At 44.8% G+C, this 21,876-nt stretch overlaps 1 protein-coding gene across 1 annotated transcript in view; it reads right to left on the bottom strand.

Annotated features, from left to right (window-relative positions):
- Nucleotides 1–21,876, bottom strand: part of Adamts17 (ADAM metallopeptidase with thrombospondin type 1 motif 17) — a 327,342-nt gene that overhangs the window by 114,423 nt on the left and 191,043 nt on the right. The window contains exons 11-12 of the mRNA XM_036196825.1: nt 13,365–13,466; nt 11,484–11,629 (exon numbers count right to left, since the gene is read on the bottom strand). Coding sequence (XP_036052718.1) covers nt 11,484–11,629; nt 13,365–13,466 — 248 coding nt within the window. The remainder of the gene's footprint in view (nt 1–11,483; nt 11,630–13,364; nt 13,467–21,876) is intronic.

Genomic DNA, 21,876 nt, shown 5'->3' with positions numbered 1-21,876 from the left:
CACCAGAAGCTAGGAGAGAGGACCAACCATGCTGACCCCTTGACCTTAGACTTCTAGCTTGTAAGCGCTGAGAAAAAGATCTGTTGTTTAAGATCTGTGGAGTGTGTTTGGCACCCCTAGCAGGCCCTCACAGAGGCATCACCAGTACCAGATGATGTAAGAGACCTCCTAGAGGCTGAACCCCGAGAGCAGCAGTCCATTGTATCTCATGCATGCTTGAGCTGCCCCTCTCCAGATCATGGCTCATGCTGTATCTTCTCCCAGAACAAATGGTCTTTCTGCCTCCTGCCCTCTTATTCTCTAAGTGGTCCTGAGGCCATTTCCATCCTACCTTCCTTTCAGCAGCCGCTGCCTGGTGGAATTCTCATCCTCTTGTTTGGGGGCTCTGCTGTGCTGTGTAATGCTAATCAGGTTTGAGGAATGGTGAGCGAGTCCCTTCCTCCTCCCCTTCTCTAACCGTCTCCAACAGGGCCTGGGGTGGACTTCAATAAACAGTGGATGGAATTGAGCTAAGTACTACTGGGGTGGCTACTTTAAAATGATAGGGAGGAAGGAGAGGCGGAGGAGATATGAGAGGTGGAGAGTGAGAAAGATGTCAGAGTAGAAAACATCAGGAATCTCCCTACATCCACGATGCAGGAATCTGTCTCTACCTAGACAGCTAAAACTGTCATCAGTAACTATTTTGAAATGTGCGAGTGAATGACAAAGCTTGTAGATTCTTGGCTAGTAAACTGCAGTTCACTTTGGTCCACTTCATCCTTTAGTATGGTGGAAGCTAATATTCATTTTCCATCCCAAGCACTGGGAGAGATAATCAAGATCCTGATGGAGCCAGGGTGTAAGAAAAGCCTTCTTGGCTAACTCTAGCCTCAGGTTCCAAGTGCTGACTGCGCTGCTGACCACTGAGGTATAGACAAAATCTTTATTGCTGAAGACCCCAACAGGTGACATGGCTTCAGGGATTTTCAAAGATCGACTTCCCTGATCCTCATCACCATTTTCCCCTTCTAAATGCCAGTCAACTTCCAGGACAGTCAGGGCTACATAGAGAGACTCTGTCTCTAAACAGATAGATAGATAGATAGATAGATAGATAGATAGGTAGATAGATAGGTAGATAGATAGATAGATAGATAGGTAGATGCAAGGCAGACATTTTTTCATTATGTCATTTAAAGGCAACTGGATCTCCAGGAGTTAGAAAGCTATGAGGCATGGCCAGGACAAGATACAGGGTCAGAAAAGACCTGCAAAGCCTTAAACTTTTACTTCAGATCAATACCTGGCATGGAGATATCATTCAGCCATAAACAAAACACAGGCATCAAAGAGAGGAACTCTGAAGTTACCATAGACTCAGATGTCCAGTTTTCAGCAAAAATGTCACACAGCATGAAAGAAAAATGTATCTCATTCAAAGGCACCAAACAGATCAGCAGATCCATCCCCGGTGAAGCCTGGGTATTAGACATAATGGGCAACTGCTTTAAAACAACTGTCCTAAAGATGCAGAAGGGCGGGAGGAAAACAGAGACAGGGATATGCTGTATGAATAGACAGGATTAGTAAAAAGAAACAAAAATAATATTAAAAGCTGAAAAAACACAATAATCAAATGAGTTCAAAGAAGAAATTTAGTGGATGGAAGAAAGAACCTAAAAACTTGAAAAGATTTTCTGTGTTCTGTGATAGAACACGTCGACCAAGAGCAAGTTGGGAAGGAAAGAATTTTTGTATCTTACAGGGCACACTCCATCACTGAGGGAAGTCAGTGCAGGATCTCAAGGCAGGAACCTTGAGGTGGGAACTAAGGTAGAGACAACATAGGAAGGCTGCTCACTGGCCTACTCAGCTTGCTTTCTTATACAAGCCAGGACCACCTGCCCAGGGACAGTATCACCTACAGCAAGCTGGGCCTTCCCAAATCAACCATTAATCAAGAAAGTGCCCCACAGATATGCCCAAAGGTCATTATGATGGAGGCAGTTCTTCAGTTGAAGGTTCCTCTTCCAGGTGACTCTAGCTTGTGTCAAGTTGATAAAAAACTAACCAGCACAATGGGGAAATTGGCATGGTTAAGTATAAGAAGCACAGTGAAAAAAGACTGATCAAAAGGGACAGAAAATGCCCATTGAATAGCACCAAGTGTACACCTTACAGAAGTTTCAGAAGGAGAAGAGAAAGGGGTAAGGACACAAACTGAGCAAAGGATGGCTGAAAACTTTGGAAATTTGAAGAAAGATACACAGCTATGAGTAGCCTAGCAAACACCAAGTGGGGCAAACATATAGGGACCCACACTGGGATTCGGTATGACTAAACTACCAAAAGACAAAGAGAACCTTGGAAGCACCAACAGATTAAGACAGGCCACATACAAGGCATCTTAAGAAGATTGTCACCAGATTTCCCATAGGAAGTCTTGGTAGACAAAATAGTAAGCTGATATAGTTCAAATGCTCAGAAAAACTAAACAGTCAGTCAAGAATTCTGCACCTAAAAAAAATAGCCCTTCAAAGATAAGGGGGGAAATAAAACATTTCCAAATTAAAAACTCAGAAACCTTGTTACCACTAGACTTGCATCAGAAGACAATAACCCTACAGGTGCAGTAGTAGCACACATATCTTGGTGATAACCAACCGCTCTCTAATTGGATATCCACTCAACAAAAGGGAAATCATGTCTGGTACTAGAAACCTTCTCAACTACCCAGGGCTGGGGAAGTCATACATCTTGGAAGAGCACCTACAACGGTCATTTTATTAAACTAGCATAAGCTTTAACTACATTCTGAATGTTTGTTCTTAACCCACAGATAAGTGTAGTCCTCACCCTTCATCTAGGAAACTTCTCTCTGAAATAGGAGGAGACAGAAAATCAGAACAAATAAAGATTCAGAATTGCAGAGCCTATCTCAATGGATACACCTAAGGCTTAGGAAACATTGGGGACGAGGGGGCAGAAAGAATGTAAGAGCCAGAGGTTCAGGGAATTTGCTATGAGACTGTATCTTCTAGGAATGTCAGACGCTACACCCATAAAGTCTTACCAACATGACTACCTGAATGGGAGCTAAATAAGGACAACAGACATGCTAATGTGCACAGGGAAAAGCCGGTAAAATCTCAGCCCTACATAAAGAACTCCAGGAAATGAAGGAATGCTGGGAAAATAGTCTTCTCTAGGGAAGAGCACACCAATTGGTTATCCAATATCAAATGGTCAGCCTGAAAACATACGTGCAAACAACATTGTATGGACAAAGTAAGTTGTATTTAAGAATATATATATATATGCATGTATACATATATGCATATACATATACATACACATATACAACAACAATTAATGCAAAGAGGCCACGACTTTGAAAGAGAGCAAGGGGGAGCATATGGAAGGTTTGGAGTGAGGAATAGGAAGGGAGAAATGATGTGATTATATTATAATCTCAAAAATAAAAGAAACAATTTAAAAAATAGGAGAGTATCTTTTAAATTCTAATGGAAGAATACTTACTCTGGATAGCATGAGACAAGTCTCCATTTAAAATAGTCTCGATGCTCAGCTTTGTTAATACAAGGTTCTAGAGAGACATTGAAGAAGAGCAGGCTTCCTTCCCCATTTCCCTAGGCACACTGCACAAGGGTCTCCAGGCAGCATCTTCCTGCATGCCAGGATGACTTCAAGCATAGGAACCCTTGAGCAGACTCTTGTCCTGTTCTTCAATGCAGCTTCTCACCTCTGACACCCATCCTGCCTTCCCAGAGAGTTCAATCTACAAGTGTCCCCCTGATCTATGGGCCCCGTGATGGATAGGGTAGAAGAGCTATGGTGGATGGTTCCCAACATCAACCTTGGGCACCTACCCTACGTCCATGTGCACACAAGTAAATGCACAGCCACACATGTGCAAACAAACATACACTCATGCACCACACACACACACACACACACACACACACACACAACACACGAAAATGGAAAAAGAAAAGCAAGACCCATAGCTCAATAATTGATAAAAAATAATTAGAATCATTGTTTTGACAACATGGGAAAAGAGGGAGACTAACCAACTAGCCACATGGTTCACCACCCAAGCAATCCCTCCACCATGTGAGGCAAGATCACAGAGCCCTACTCTTCACGTCCAGCTCCTCAGTATAGTGATTTTTCAAACTCACAGTTTTGCTTCCTATGGTTTCAGTTATGGACAATCAGACATGGTCTTAAAATATAAGATGGGAAATGCCAGAAACACATTATTCATAAGTTTAAATGCCTTCATTATAGCAAATAGTTGTGATTATTTTATCACGATTATTAACCTCTTACTGTGCCAAAGTGTAAATAAAGTTAAACTTTTCATGGGCCTAGATGTATAGACTATAGAGAGTTTGGTATTATCCATGGTTTCAGTATCCCAGTAGATAAGAGTGGTGGCAACCTCAGAGACCACCTAGAATAACCAGGACATTGAAGGGACCCTCCTACATGAATAATGATCCTGAAACCATTAGAAAAATACACCCTTCATCCATGGCATAGAAAGACAGAGAGAGTGGTTGTGGGGAGGGTGTGGCTGGGCAGAAGGTCTGCAAACAGCTTGCTGACAGAAGTTCTGGGGAGCATGACACAGGTGGGCCCAGGTTTATCAAGCATCCCATGCTGGGGTTGCCTGGATGAAGTCCGAGTCACAGATAGAGGGGCCTAGGCCTTGGGAGATATTTTGCTGGAGCAGCAGGGGCAGGGAGGAGGAGAGGCTGGATCCACATGAGGTGGGTGTGAAGCAGAGGGCTGGGACTCTTGTTCAACCCGGAGGTCCTCTGAAGCTATTCAGGGTGGATAAAAACAAAACACCTCCAGGAAGATTAAAACAACAAAAACCCCAGCATGACAGGGCAAGACTGAGGACAGGAAAGATAACAGAACTCATGACAGAGAACTAGAAGACCCAGACCTATGGGCTCTACGGCATAGGCTCAATGGCTCTGTGAGGCCTTGTGACAGGGAGGTTCCGGGAAGTTGAAATCTTACCTTAAAGCAAAGACCCGAGGACACACAGGAGACAGTCTGAGCAAAACATTGGAAGAAGTTCTTGACCATGTCCTTCAGATGCAGAAACCAAAGATCCAATGGGGAAGGGATCACTGCTTAGTGGTGTGAGTTAGGGATGGCGCTGAGAAAGAGCACAGAACTGCTCATCTGTTGTCAGAGGATGCCTGTCACAGGGACAACGGGCTGGAGCATGAACGTTTTTAAAGATGCATCTTTGGGGCTGAGCACATGGTTTATTGCCACCCAAGCAAAAGGACCAGAATTTGGATCACCTGCACCTACACAAATGCTGGGTAACCATGGAAACCCATCCCAGCACCTGGGAGGCAGAGACTGGACCTTCTGAGCAAGATAGCTAATGAAGTTAGTTGAGTTGTTGAGTTCTGGATGTAAGTGAGAGATCCTGCCTCAAAATGTAAGATGGTAAGCAATAGAGGAAGAAAGATACTGGATGTCAACCTCTGACCTCCACAGGCATGTGCATAGACATGCATCTACACACATATGAACAGACATACACATGGAAAAAGATGCAAACCTGATGTGAATCTTCAATGTCTAAATAGTCACCTTTCAGGACCTTCAGAAAATTGATAGAGTTGAAGCTTATACAGATATAAACTAAAATGACTTGAACAGGCCCTGCACAAGAAAAGGAGACCCAAGGGAGATCCACACAAGATGCTCAGCTTCACCACTGGTGAGTGAGACCCACACCCTGGGAGACATGGTCACCAGAAGGGCCACAGTGGAAAAGCCCAATGGCAGCCTGTATCAGCAAAGAGGGGGAACACATAAAAACCCACCAGCTCATGGCAGCAGAGATGGGGCAGCCATTGTGCACAGCTAGCCAGATGTCATATGGACACACATGCAAGCACTGGAAGCTGGCTCCTTCACTTGCAGCGTGCTAGCACACACATGCATGGGTGTTGCAAGGTGTGTGAGCCTCATGGGAATGAACAATACTCTGCAGGAAGTTATATAAATATGTTTAAAAATAAAAAAAAGAGAGAGAATAAGGAAGAGACGTTTTGAGGAGAAACAGATGTGGACAGAAAGGTGAGTCTTATCCCCCTCTGACCTTTCCCAAGCTCCTCCTGGTCTCCTACAAGGGTAGGCTTCATGGCATCACAGACAGCTGTGGTAAGGAGATGGTAGATTAGGGGGTAGAAGGTCTGCTCTTGATTGGGAAGGACAAGACATATAAACCCACATAGGCTAAAAGAAGAGGATCCAGCTGGTGCACCTTGGGGGCACCAGCAGTTCCAGTGTTGAGGTCTCCTCTGAAAAGTATCAAAGCTGTGAGTGTAGCTACTGTTAAGAGCAGACAACTCAGGTTTGTTTTTAAATGAATAACCCATGGGAAGTCCAGGTCATTAACACTGAAAGCCCACAGGTGGGCTCTCACTGGGGAAGCAGAGCCAAGCAGTCACAGAACTCTGCCCTTCCCTCCACTGAGTACGGAGTAACTAGCTGCTCCCCCAACCCTTGTTGTGGCCATGGGGTGACAATGCTGTAGTGATCCTCATGTGCCAACTATCACCTGCAGGTATTGGGACAGAGATGGCCCCTTACACAGGTGCACCCGAGGCTTCCTCTCTTCACCCAGCATCAGAATCCAAAATAGAGAAGAATTTTCCACTAACTCTGACCAACAACAATACAAATGGTAGGAAAGAACAAACTTAGGAAGCTGGTTTAAAAACATGGATGTTAATAGCACTGGCTGTTCTTCCAGGGGACCTGGGTTCAATTCCCAGCAGCCACATGGCAGCTCACAGCTGTCTGTAACCCCAGTTCCTGGGGACCTGACACCCTCACACAGATATACATGCAGGCAAAACACCAATGTACATAAAATAAAAATCAAAAGAATTAAAGAAATAAAACATTTACAAATAAAACAAAACAAAACAAAACATGGATGGTTCCCCCTCTGTGTACACTGGGAAGTAAAAACAGCAATAGTTATAAAAACCAGGATCAGGAAAATAGGGTGGGGTGATGGGGAACTCTCTTGCCAGTATCTTTGGACAGTGAATAAACCAGCTGCAGAATGGAAGGAAAGGGGCCAGGGATGTGCAGATAAAGCCCTGGGGAGAGGTTCATGGGAGTATTCCAAGCTGTTCACAGCAGTGAGCTCTGGCCATCTCTTGAAATATCAGGGCAGTGAGCTGTCTGATTAAGGAGTGAGACAGAGAATATGTTGTTTGGGTCAGCTCTTGGCTCAGAGGCCATGATCAGCTGTGCTTTGTAAGTCACCACAGAGGCATTATTCAAGACCAGGCCCTAGGCTGCAAGCCCTAACTGCCTGAATGCTCACCCAGTCACTTCAGGAAATACTGCAGGGCTGCTGCAGATCCACCTGCCCAAAGTCTGACTGGGTTTTCCCTCCTCACCTGCACTGGCTCCAGGAAGGTAGGATGGACTCTTGAAGAACATTTCCCAAAGAGATAGGGTGAGCTGTTCTCATTCTGAACAGGATATGGAGCTGAATGGTCACAGTGAATGATCAGACTGACTAGCAAGGCGTCAACATTACAGGAGCAAAACCAGGTCATGTTCTAAGTTGAAATAGGCAAGGCTGGGGTGACATGCTCAGGCTCCTTCCTGAGCATTTCTGGCTGTGAGTGATAGACAGCATTGCAGGGGAGGGTGAGCTACACTGCCTGGCTTTTTAGAGCATCCAAGACTCTTATTGGTGATCTCTTACTTGGCCTGATTGTTTTGGTTAATTTTTGTGTTTCTGAAGAGAAAAGAGACATTCAGGATATGTCATGGAGGCCTGGGAAGGACAGAAAGATTGCTTCTCCTGGAAAAATAGGCAAGGAGATGTCTTGGCATATTTTATTGAGCTATTGCTCTGCTGTAGGCAGGGAAGGGATGGTGGAGCCTACCCAGCCTTGCTTGAAGGGTGCAGAGGGTGACACTTCACCCCACTTTAAACAGGGTAGTCAGGGAGGGGGCTCCTCTGAGAATAAGAGGCTTCCACTGAGATCTAAGCGAAGGTCAGTTAGGGCCAGGAGAGCATACTGATGAAGGCTCTGGGCTGGATCATTGTGGCTGAAAAATGGACAAGATGCTGCAGGTGGGAGTTACACTGAATAGTGGCCATGCTGGTCTCCTAAGACACGCTGGCCTGGAACATGAGAATGTGACTTCATTCAGAAAAAGGGTTGTAGGAGATGTACTTTATGATCTTAAGCTGAGAACATCTCAGACTACATGGGCATGAAATCCAATGGTAAGAGCCCTTCCAGGAGAAGAGAAGGTAGAGAGACCACATGAAAGGGCAGTAGACAGTCTATAAGCCAGGGAGGACAAAGGCTACCAGAGCCACTGGAAGTTAGGGCAAACACAGGAGACACATTCTATTTCAGGTATTCAAGGAAGAACCAACCATGTGGATACTTTTGATTTTTGATTTCTAGTTTTTTAGAGAAATTACCATGCCAATGGGTTACTACCTACCTGTAGAACCTTGGGCAAGTCATCTAATTGTTATATGACTCAGTTTTATATCTGCGCAGTAGAGATAAAAAGAATGCCGCTCCCACAGAACTGCCTGGCTAATAACGGACTGAGCCCATGTTTTCCACCACGCCTTAGGGAATTGATACATGATAATTGTGGGTCCCATTCGCCAGACTTGTTATAAATAGCTGTAAATAAGAAAAAAATGGTAGCCACAGGCATGGGGCTATGCCCTTGAGCAAGGCGGTAATGGAGATGATATGTATGAAGAGGGTAGAAGTGAGCAGGGAGGAGAGGGTAGCTTACAAAGGACCCAATTTGAAACACAGGCAGAGTGAATCATGGGAAGGCGGGCAGGTTTTTAAATGCTTCATGCGTTCCTATAAACCCACACTCAGCATTCCTTAAACTCAATGCTTACTGCAAGTATCCAGTTGAAAGAGCATCCATCAGAAGGAACACAGGCCCGGAAGGAGCGAGAACAGTGGCCTTCTCTTTCTGGTACACTTTTATCACGGGTCTCCCCACAGCCATCCGGCCAGCAGAGCCTGGACAGGAAGGAAGGCCTGTGTGCCACACCAATGTATGAAGACCCCACAGTCCTGCAGCTGTCCTTGTGGCTGACAGGTCTCTCAATCCGCAGTGATCAAACACAGGAGGGTGAATGAGAGATAAAATTCATAATGGTGGCAGGGCTGGGGGGAGGGTCTCAGTACAAGTAGGGTATGGTGGGTGCTGGTAATGAAGCCAGAAGAAAAATGTTGTGAGTCCTTTGTCTTCTGGGGCCACTGGATCTGGAGGGATGGGTCTAGATCCCAACACATAAAACCCCACAGCAGGCCAAGCCAGAGAGGGTACAGCAACACAGTTCCAGGAACTGGGGAGTCTTAAGCAGTCTTACAAAATGTCCCTAGGGTATCCCAGAGCAACAGGCCAAGATACAGCTTGGATTGAGACAGGAACCAGCCCTGGTGGGAAGCCACAAAGGAGACTCTGGAAAGTCTCCTCTGCAGCTTGTCTCCTGCAGGGGATCTTAGCATTACCACTGTAAAACAAAAGGACAACACTGGCCCTTTAAATAATGCCTAAGGCCTTTTCCCAGCACTGGGAAAAGATGTGATGGGAACAGAAATGCTTTCACCTAAACACAACTCAAGTGCCCAGCATGTCAGGACGGAGGGGAGGTTGAACATTTAGAGGCTCTGTGTGATGTCTTCTGGGTATCACCTGATAAGAGCTGACATTTGTGATAAGCCAAAGGAGGCCAGTATCCATGAGCTCTAAGCCCAGAGCACCCATGGCAGCCTCCTGTGCTTCATATAAGCCCTTCTCACCCTGTGCTGGGCGGCAAGACGGCTCTGTGAGGTAGAGAGACAAGGCAGATGGCCTCATCCTGGTTCTCACCCTGTGCTGGGCGGCAAGACGGCTCTGTGAGGTAGAGAGACAAGGCGGATAGCCTCATCCTGGTTCTTCTGCCTGTGATGCTGCTGCTAAGGACCACGGATGAAATGCCAACAGCTTTTATAGGCAGCCCAACAAATTTTCACAATTTTCAGTAGGTAGGACCAGTCAAAGCTGCCAGGTGCTGTAGGGTTGGGAGCAGGATTGGACTTGAAGACTGGTCTGTGCCAGTTTTCACATTTGGTTCTTCCTCTCCTTACATGCCAGGGGCCTCTCATAGGGGAACCCAAGGCCTAGGGAACAAAAGAGACCAGTGACTAGGGGCTCAAACCTCAGCTCTATGAATCCAAACCTATACTTCTCCTTTGGGAGCCCAAGCTGTTACTTTCAACTGAGCCATGTTAAAAAAAAAAAAAAAAGATTAGCCTACCATCCAATCACTTCTCACTATTCAGCTGAAGTTTTTAATCATTTCCCTCACTAGTAAGATGTCACCCAGGCTTTAAGTTAAGAAAGTCATTCCTGACAGGTTAAAACACCTGCTGTGTAGTGTGCCAGACATTCAGTGCTATCTTAATTGAAAAAGGCATTTTGCACAATGCCATTTGCTACAGGACAACTGAAAACTATGTGACGGCCATCCCCTAGATATGGATGTCAGCTCTCCTTACAAAGAAGGTCCCCAGCCTTGGTTGGTCCTTGGCATCACCTGAGACAGTTAAGGCATCAGCTGCGTGGCCCACCCCCATCATTTAACTACGCAGCTCGAGCTTTGGAAGTTTTTACAAACAAGGAGTATCTGCTAATTACTCATCAACATGACTTCGCTGTGGAAAACCATTTCATGTTTGGACACAATTTATCATTTGCTCACTCTCCAAGCAGATGGGATCCGACAGAGGACACTCAAGAGAGAAGGCGGATGGTCAAAGTGAGCGTTTACAACTGGGAGAGTTCAGAGAAGGAGAAAACCCGTGGGGATGTAATTGTTATAATAGAGCATAAAAATCTATGCCTGAGTTCTCCAGAGCCAGCGTCCTGGGGTGAACAGGAAGGGCCTTGGTGTATCATAGTTCAAGAAGGAATTTAGAAAAATGCACCAGTTTTTTTTTTTCTGTCTAATAGTTTTAGAAGGAGAAGTAGTGAAAACAATTTAGCTTAACAAATACTGAACCCATAGATACTCCCAGACACATGTTCTCTCTGCTCCCAAATCTGTGAGCAGCAAGTTGAAGGTCAGCCTCCTCTTCAGTCTCCAGGCTTTCTGAGAATGTCCCTCAACTAAGTAGACCATGGCATAGGCAAGACAGATTGTCATCTGTCTGTCCCAGGGAGTCTTTTTACCACAACCAAGCAAGGGATAAGGGAGCCAACTTGCCCTGGGACTCTACTGTGTCCCCGTGCTCGGAAAGATGACTACACACTCAAGGCCCTCAGACTCAACCTCAGTCTATCCTGTTTCCATTCTAATACACTTCTTGGCCTGAGGAGAAAAGAGCCGCAGAATGGGCTGCCCCTCGCCATGGGGTGTGAGGGAAACTTACGGGGGGTTGTCACACTTCCTCTGCCGGAACCGTGCTCCCGTCCCACACGTTCTGCTGCACATGCTCCAGGTGCCCCACAGACTCCAGTCCCCGTCCACATGTTCTGGGATGGGCGTCTTGCTCACACACTCCCCAGCCCGGCACCACTGAAACACACAAAAGGGCCACACTCAGCAGAGCCACTTGCTCCCCAAAGGACTGATTTCCCTCTTGGTGTCAGGTCCACTTTGAACTTTCCATGGAAGCGGGTATTTCAGGGTGTGCATGTGTGCTAATGCTTGCTAGCTTGGTGCCTGTAATCTCCCTCCCTGGAGTCTGGAGCTTGCCACTAATTTATACAGGGAATGTGTTCCACAGAGATTTTCTAAATTCTCAAGAAAAGGACGGATCCATGTGGCATGAGAACAGAATGAAGGGTGTGGACATGTTGAATAATGCATGTGTAGTTCTCTCCAGAAGACGACGTTTTCAGGATCTGAGGCCAGAGCTTCAGGGCTGGCTTTAGTACTTAGAAATGACAAAGTCAGGTGTGGTGGTGCCTGCTTCTGAACCGAGCATGTGGAAGGCTGAGACAGGAGAGTACTACAAATGGGAAACCAGCCTGGGCTAGCCAGATTGGTGGTGGTGGTGGTGTGTGTATGGGGGTGTTGGGGTGGGGGTTAGCTGTGGGTAGATGAACCTTGGTTCTTTCTAAGGATAAAAGAAAGTCAGTCTTAAAACAGATTTCCCAAAGTGTGTGATCCAGGGCTTCCCAAGCACAGCATCAGAACAAAACATTACATCCTTTTGTTGTTGTTGTTGTTAATCCTTTCAAGACTTCCAATAAGCCAGGCATGGTGGTAAAAGGCCTGAAATCCCAGCCTTTATTTGTGAGGTGAAGACCTTGAAAGAATACATGATTAAGGCCAGCCTGGGCTATATAGCACGTTCCAGGGCAGCCTGGGCTTTACATCATAGTCCAGGGCAGCCTGGGCTATATACAGAAGCTCTATCTCAAGAGGAACAAAATGAAGAGCAGGGCAAAAAGACAGGAAGATGTGGAGGAGAGGAGGAAGAGCAGGGGGAAGACAGGAAGATGTGGAGGAGAGGAGGAAGAGCAGGGGGAAAAGACAGGAAGATGCTGAGGAAAGGAGGAAGAGCAGGGGAAAAAGACAGGAAGATGTGGAGGAGAGGAGGAAGAGCAGGGGAAAGACAGGAAGATGCTGAGGAGAGGAGGAAGAGCAGGGGAAAGACAGGAAGATGTGGAGGAGAGGAGGAAGAGCAGGGGAAAGACAGGAAGATGTGGAGGAGAGGAGGGAGGAGAGGAAGGAGAAGGAGGACGGAGGGGGAGATCCAGGGGAAGGGAGAAGAGGAGGAGGGACCGGGAGGTTAGGAGCAGGGAGCAGGGAGGAGGATGTTGGAAACAGCAAACCACCAAGGAAGGCTTGCAAGTAAGACTGAAGAGAAAGCCGTGTATCTGCAGGTCCTTCCCTCAAACCCTTACAGTCTCACCCCTGCAAAAGGATCAGCTCGCTGCCTAAAATTTAGCCAGAATCTGACAACATGAGAGTCTCATCAGTGTATGGCAAGTGCATTGGTTTTCGGTTTAATACCTACTCATTAAAAGCCTCCCGTTTAAGAGAATTCACTGTGTGACAAAAGGAGTCCATTTAATTAAAGACAATCAAGAAAAACGACTGATTCTTGTGGCTGTGTAAGAAACAAGGGGTGGTATAGACACATGGGCGTGCAGTGGGCTCCACGGGCGTTACTGCAGTGCTCAGGGGTGTTTCTGAGGCTCCCAAGCAGAGTGCACACTGCTTTCCTTCCACAAGGAGAACAGCTCAGTGTCCAGGAGGCGGGAGGCTGCCGCCTGCCAGGGCGCTAGAAGCTGGGTATTACCTTGTCTGCCCCACACTCGGTGCCGTCCAGGGGAGGGTCCAGCTTGGTCTTGCAGGATGTATCTCCCTCCACCAGGCACCACAGCCCAGCACACATCAGATGCTGCAGGAGAAGAGGAGCGACCATAAGTGCCTCAAGAGCATGCCCAGATGCAGGCCACAGCTGGGGTCACAGCCATGGAGCAATTTCCATTCCGATTTGGGATTTCAAACACATGGGGAGAAAGCAGGGCTGAGCCTGGGATTCTAAAACTTTGACTGGGTTATTCCGCTCAGCGGAATTCTTGCATTCACTCCTCAGAGGGCCTGTCTCACGGGACTGAGTTCAGGAGTTCCAAACTCAGGGAATTCTGGGAGGTGCCTCTCAGGAGTGGTTAGTAAGTAGATCTCTTCCAGTTAATGCAAGGGATGAAGCAGATGGCCATGGGCTGACAAAGCTGCCAAGAGACAGCCCTAGCCTAACTCCCCGAGAGGCAGCTCCGTGCCAAGGGTCCCAGGTGAGTGCGTTGGACGGTGAGTGAGGTGGAGTTTTAAGCAGCTATCATGGGGGCCAGAAATGGGAGGCCGACATGCAGAGGTAGCCTTCTCTTCTCCCTGCCCGGCTTCTGCCTCTGCTGAGCGGGTTATAAATTATTGCAGTATTTTACCTAGAAAAACCTGGAACACCCACAAACAGAGAATTAAAGCAATTCTACTGAAACAGGAATGGGCATCTAAAAAGACAGACTCCCAACTGTAATTAATAAGACATTTGGACACTGACAGGGTGCTCAGAATGAGATGAATTATCCAAATTACCAAGGCAGGCATGGCTAGTCTTTCTCCCCAAAGGACTTGTGAGCAGACAGGACCATCAACCATAAGAGATGGGGGCTGGCTGAGCCTCTTCCACTGGGAGAGGGATTCTGAGCTATGTTCTACATATTGCTCAGGGGTCCTAGTGGGACAGTCCCATTGCCCAAGGCCGCTGATGAGTTATACCCATCAATGCACCTTTCTGCACTTCTCTCCCTGTAGATGGCCCCTCACAATATTTCCTGGGATTGCTTCCCACATAAACTACTTGCACCCAAATCCTCACCATGATCATGGCCCGAAAATTGGAAACAGATGTTCCTATGGCGCTTTTAAAGACACAGTGCTTCCAGGATGCCGAACCCGATTGAGTGGAAGAAGGTTGAGCTGGGATGGGAAGACCTGACCCTCCACTGTGTGGCCAGTGGTTAGCTGGTGCTCTTTGGGCACCACGAGGGATTCCCTGCAGCATGGCACAGTGAGGCGACAGTGAGGTTTGCAAAGGGTGTGCTAGGCTCAGTTTAGAAGTCCGCTGTTCCAAGCAATCGCAAACATCTGCACAGAACAGATGTGCAACTGTGCCGTCTGAAGTAAAGAAATGTGCAGAGATTGGAGGGCCAAAATAAAGAAGAAAGGAAGGAAGACAGCGGTGGAGGGGGCTCTTGCAACAGGCTAAGCGAAGCTCACAGCTCCTTCTCACTCTTCAAGTGTGTGGGAGCTGGTCTGAGCCTTCAAAGAGTCAGTGACTGAAGCTGCCCACGTGGGTCCAGAGAAGTCTACACGTTCCCCTTACTGTTTACCTCTCCACGGAATGGTAAAAAGATGAGAACCCGCGTGCAGCACAACTGCTCCCATAAAGACGACTGCACCTCATTAAATGTTTGATGCCTTGCACTTTCACCTAAGAGTTCTTCCAGACTGCTGCAGCGATGTTCAGACACGTGATCATGAGGCAAGGCAGACCAAGGAGTGCAATTAGGGCAAGAGTGCTTGGGGTTAGGAGAAATAATGGCCACATTAGGAAAGAGGGGAAGGAGGCAGGGTGAACTGTTTATTGTGCATTTTATGGACAGGGCTTTCTCATGAAACTTCCCTAATTATCAAAGCCAAAGAGTGGGAGGTTAGGTGGAGCCTTCTTAAACAGGATACAAAGATACCAGCTTAAATAAAGGAGGGAAAAAATACAAATGAATTAAATTCCATTGAAACGAAGAGCTTTTGTTGATTAAAAGGCAAGTATAAAAATATGAGAGAAGGTATGTACAATAGATGGGGAGGTATTTGCAATGTACATAACCAACAAAGTATATCTAGCACATTTTTAAAAAAGAAAACAAACCAAAACTACTAAAGATCAAATAAGAAAAAAAGCCTCATGGAAAAATGGGCAGAAGACTTGAGTATTTCACAAGATGATATTTAAATGGCAACGAAGCATATGAAAATATGCCGAAGCCTCTTCAGCCATCAGGCAAAGGCAAATTAAGACCATCTTTAGACACTTCTACATACACTGAAAAAGTTGGAGAATTCTCCTCCTTCTCCTCCTCCTTTTTGAGACAGGGTTTCTCCATGTATCCCTGGCTGTCCTGGAACTCACTCTACACCAGGCTGTCCTTGAACTCAAAGAGATCTTCCTGCCTCTGCCTCCTAGGATTAAAGGCATTTGAGACCAGTGTGCAGCAAGGAAGAATCTTGACTTCTTGACAAGGATATAGCCACCAGGAACTTTTTGAGCAACTTTGGAAAAACATCCATCACTATTTGTTACAGGCATTATACACTGTCAATTTTATAACATTTTATAAATCCACCCCCAAGATTGTAGCGGAGAGAAATCTGAATATATGCTGTATGAAGACATCAGGAATGCCTGTTTCAATAGGATTTGTGTTATTACAGAGGTAGAAACAAGGCAAATGCTCACTGACACTGGAGCAGATTCACCGTGATTAGGAGAATATGGTGGGATTTTGTTTGCCTGCATTTCAAGCATAGGTGAAACTCTAGTGTTGGGAGCCAGATTGGTGGCTTTGTTTCATGTTTTTAAAACTGGGAGTGAGCACGAAGGAGGCTTTGGGATGGCAGCCTTGGCCCCAGGCGTGGCCACTGGCAGTGCCTCTCCAGGATGGCTTTTCCAGCATGCTTAGTTAAATTTGGTATTGTCCTAAATTTGGAATTTTCAGTATTCTCTGCCTTCATCTTCCCATTTCTACAGGCATTTTTAGGCACCTATTAGCTAAACTCTGTGGTAATGTGTCCCTAAGAACCTGCACAGTTGCTGGTTCCTTGGCCGCATTTGATAGTCTGTACTTGCTTTTTCTTCTTCTTGGCCTGTCTGTAGAGGTTGATAGCGAAGCTAAGCAGTTTGAGCTGTTACCATTGTCTTCTGGATGGTGCTGGACACCTTGGAGAGCCACTTTGTCATGACTGCCCTGAAGTGGAGGCCGAGGGTGAAGTCACTGTGTTCTGGTGACTGCCCTGAAGTGGAGGCAGAGGGTGAAGTCACTGTTTTCCGGTAACTTTGCAGATGACCATGTCCACCATTTTTCCTTGCCTTGGCCTCACTTTTACCCACAGAATGTAGCACAAATGGCAGGATGTGACATCATGATTAGTTCAAAAAACACTAGGATCTCTGCCCTCCTTAAAGGCTCTCTGGATTGTTTTCTTGGCTTCCCTTCTTTGGTCAAACTAGCTGCCATATTAGAAAAGGCCATGCTACAATAAACTGAGGCCAGCCTGATGAACTAGACATCATGAAACTTCGGCCTTTGTTCCAACAACCTACAACGAACAGGGAACTTCCAGTAATTACCCAGGGAGCCTGGGAGCCTGGTGACAAACACTTCCCCAGCTGAGTTTCAAATGAGACTTCTGACTAGACCTATGCCCTCACCATAACCTTGCAAAATTGCTGAGACAGAAAAAGCCTGGCTGAGCAATGTCTTTATCCCCAACCCTCATGATGTTAAAGACCAGAAATATGTTTTAAGTGACCATATTTTGTGGTAATTTGTTAAGAAACAAATAGTGAACTAACACAGATATACTTTTTAGTACTTTTCCAAGCATCAAAGACAAGAGATTTTTTTAAGTATCTAGAGAATAAAATCATAGAAGCTTAATTGTATGGACAAAGTGTGACAGGGGAATCAGTGGAAAGACAGACTGTCTTCTATGAAAATATCATAGAAAGGCAAGGAAAATCCAGAGGAAAAAAGAACCTAGGACCAGAATCATCTGACTTAGTAACAAATAAACTAACCTTGTCTACTAAGTTAAAACCTTCATATTAGATGATAAACTAATACTCTATTATACGCTGTGTTACAAGCATTTAAATGTGATTCAGAAGTCAAAATAAAGGCAAAGGAGAACAATTCTAATGTCAGTTAAACTTGAACCCAGAACCTGAAGCATGAAATAATCAAAGAAATTTACCCTCAACAGTCATCTAGTATCTATGCCCCAAATATTACGTAGTCTTGTCTCTTTAAACAAAACCGATCTGGGATAAAGGGTAAACAACAAAAAAGTTACTATAATCATTTCGTGGCTCTATCTCAGTCCAGGACAAACCAAATAGTCATGGGACAATAAAAGAGATGTAAATAACATATCAAGGTAGAATTGATAGAGCTCCAGTTCTTAAGACAAATATGGCAAGATGCATCTTTATGGTCATGGAGTATTTATGAAAAGTAGCCCCAATAAAATATGGACATGAAAACCATAGCATGATGAAAATGATCCTTGAGGCAGCACATTGCTATGTATTCCAGGCTAGCTCATTACTCTTACAGTCCCAGGATCACAGGCAGGGGCTACCACACCCAGCTTGTAATTAAATATTTGTTTTAAAGAAAGCTAGAGAATAAATAACCTTGTCACATGCAAAAAAAAAAATCTAAATTTTCCTTTAAGCAATTCTGTGATCCAAAAGAAAAACTATAACCCAAACTGCAGATAGTGAAGGGAATAATGGAGAGGGACACATTGAGATATAGAGTATCTGAAGAAATATTTAGAATCCAAACTATAATAATAAAAATAATTTTAACATGCTTAAAACAGAATAATATAAATCTATTTAAACAAACAAACAACCCACAGAATAAAACTAAGCCAGGTAGTAGTGCTTATATTCCCAGCTCCTCCAGAGGCTGAGACAGAAGGGTCACAAGTTCGAGGTCCACCATGGCTACAGAGTGAGCTCAAGGCCAGCCTGGACAATCCAATAAGAGCCTGTCATGTGAAATTACAAGGGACTGTGGACAGAGCATATGTTCAGTATGTGTATAACTCAACCTCTGTAATCAGTACTGCAAACACAAACCCTGCCACCAAGAAGAACAAAACTGAGTAAAGATAAAAGATCATGCCATGATTTAAGAAGCAGGGCACCCAAAGACAACCCCCAGAGCTCCTTCTCTGTAGGGAAAGTGAACCAGAGAAACCATTCACTAAATTATTCAAGGAAAGGGGGGAAGGAAAAATGAAACAAGAAGGAAGGGATAACTAAAAGGCAGACCAGAGACCACATGACTCATTGTACAAAACCCATGGCTTTTCTGTAAATGTCTAAAATAACAGATGTACTGTTTGACATTACTCCTGTCTATAAGGTAGAAAGATGGCGCTGTGGGTAAAGCGCTGACCGTGTAAACATGAAGGCACAATTTCAGACACCCAGAGTCTACCTGTGATTGCAAGCCCAGCACTGGGGAGGCAGAGCTGGGACGATCCCTGGGCTTGCTGGCCAGCCAGCCAAGCTGAATCAAGAGATCCGGGTTCAGTGAGAGGCTGTGCATCAAAAAATAAGGCAGAGCCGGGCATGATGTCTCTCTCACACGTTTAATCTCAGCACTCAGGAGGCAGAGGGGCAGGGGGATCTCTGTGAGTTCAGCCTACTCTATAGAGGAAGCTCTAGGCCAGCCAAGCTACAGAGACCTTGTCTCAAACAACAACAACAACAACAACAACAACAACAACAACAACAACAACAACGTGGTGAGTGACTGAAGCTGACGCTGCCCTCTGTCCCCCTCCCCCCCACACGCATGTGTTATAATGGATAAGACTGATTATCAATTTGACAGGCTCTAGAATTCCCTAAGGCAAGCCTCTGGACACACCTGTGAGGGATTAGAGATTACAGATTAGAGTAGCTTCCTCCATACTTATGAGGGCTCCTCATACTTGTGATGTTTAAGCGGGCAGTACCTTTCCTGGGTTTGGTGTTATACTGTGTAAAAAGGAGGAAGCTGTGGGGTGTTGTACTGCACAGAGAAGGAGAAAGTCCTCTCCTAGAATGAGGATGTGCTGTGCTCCACTTTCTGGCTGGATGCAGTGTCACCAAGTGTCTCAAGCACCTGCCATCAAGCTTGCCATGACAACAAATCCCCTCCTACTATCAGCAGGAACAAATACTTCCCCACTCAAGTTGTTTATTGTCTGGGATTTTGTCACTATGATGAATAAACTAATTATTTCTCTCTCCCTCCCTCCCCCTCTCTCTTTCTCTGGCTACAGACTGAATGACAGAGGGCGTCTAGAGAAGCACCATGGCCACCCCACTGAATTCTGAGAATTGTGATTTTCAAAGGGACTTTCTATTTAATGTCTAAGGAGCAGCTAACATCAGCATCTTTAAAATATTTAAGAACATGAGAAGGGAAGAAGATGTTTCCCCTATTTTTTTTCTTAGTACTAATTAATGTAACATTGACACCAAACAGAATAAGCATAAGAAAAAAATCATACTAAACTCATTTGTGAATAATTGCTGCACAGATTCAAAAGATAATTTACTAGCACATTTGAATGAATTATACCAAGACCAAGTGAAATTTACTTCAGAATTCAGAGAGCTAAGTGTCAGAAAATAAGATAACAAAATTCACCATATTACTAACTCAAAAGTGAGATGTTAGGGCTGCAAAGAAGACTCAGAGGTTAGGAGCACTGGCTGCTCTTGAAGAGGAACTGGGTTTGGTTCCCAGCACTCACATGACAGCTTACCACAGCCTGGAACTCTAGTTCCAGGGGATCCGATGACCTCTTTTGGCCTCCATGGGCACCAAACATGAATGTGCATGAGACATACAGGCAGGTAAAACACTCATGCACATAAAAAGTTATCTTTAAAAATGAGACATTACTTGTTCTCTCCACAGATAATAAAGGCATTTAATAAAATTAAATTGTGACTTATTAAATGTGTAATAAGATTTAAACAAATGTACACTTTTTAAACTTAATTAGTACCCATCTCATGAGGGAATATTAGAAGCATTCCCCACAAAGTTAAGAGGAGAATGATATCCAATTGTTATTTTAGAACAGAGAGGATATTAGTGATTAGGAAAAAAGGAATCATGTCAGCAGAAAATGAAATTATTCAACCAGAATATGTACAGTATCCAGGCAGTTCATTTAATAAGATGGCTGTACCCCTTTATGAGATATAATCAATTCAGTGACATAATGGAAGAAAAGACCTCATTTAAAAAGGAACAGAAGCATTGTGCAGAAGTAAATGTAAGAGGCAATGTGTAAGATGTATACAAAGACCAAAGTTCTCTGGAGGGTGGGTTGGGAAGACATCTTGAAATCATGTAAAGGAACATGATGTTACTGCAGGATAATTCAGAGTTATGTACAAGGACATACTTTCCCCTAAGTTAATTTACAAAAGAATGAAATTGAATTTAACATAATCACACAATTTCCAACTAAATGAGAATATGCTGAAGACCACATGGGAAAACAAACAAGGAATAACTCACCAGCAAAACTGTAGACAAGCACATGTTTGGTGTATTAAAATATTTTATAAAGCTATGGTCATGTAAACATGAAGTGCACGATGTGATTAGTGGGACAGACTGGGAAATCCAGAAATAAAGAAGAAGTCGCGGGGTCTGGAGAGACGACCGGTGGTTAAAAACACTTCCTGTTCTTGCACAGGACCTGGGTTCGATTCCCAGCCCTCACGCTAGGTTACTCCATTTCCAGGGACCAGCCCCTCTTTCTGCTTCTACAAACATCTGCACACTCATGTGTGCATAAATATACTCAGTCACACACACACACACACACACACACACACACACACACACACACACACACACATTACATGATGTTGTATTAAGGAATTTAACATAAATGTAAATTCATAAAAGTAAAAGAAGCCACAGAAGTAAATTTATCTATAGTTTAGGAGTGGAAAGACCATTTTGGGCATGGAACAAATCCCAAGATTTAAAAAAAAAAAAGAGTTTACTTCAAACACACATGCATAAAAGAGTTAAAAAAAAAAAAAGAAAAAAGGAAAGAAAAAAAGAAGGGAACACTGAGCTGTCCATTTTCTTCCATAGATAAAATTTCTAAAAACCAGTTTTAAAAAATCTCCAGGACACAATGTAACAAAATTAAAGAACCAGTCCAGGGAAAAGAAAACATCCTAGTTCTTCAGTATACAGATACATGCCCACGCTCATTAGTACAAGAAATTCAGTTTTACCTGCAAGGGACCCATTTTTGAAATACGGAGATGGGCAAAGAAAAGAAAGATGGGGTGATGGGGCCAGAGAGATGGCTCAGTGGTAAGAGCACTGGCTGCTCTTCCAGACAACCCAGGTTCAATTCTCAGCACCCACTTGGCAGCTCAGATCTGTCTCTAACTCCAGTTCCAAGGGACCTGACACCCTCAC

The sequence above is a fragment of the Onychomys torridus genome, chromosome 1 (assembly GCF_903995425.1).
Source record: "Onychomys torridus chromosome 1, mOncTor1.1, whole genome shotgun sequence".
Classification (NCBI taxonomy): domain Eukaryota; kingdom Metazoa; phylum Chordata; class Mammalia; order Rodentia; family Cricetidae; genus Onychomys; species Onychomys torridus.
The sequence above is the reverse complement of the archived record's forward strand: the minus strand, read 5'-3'. Positions and strand labels throughout refer to the sequence as shown.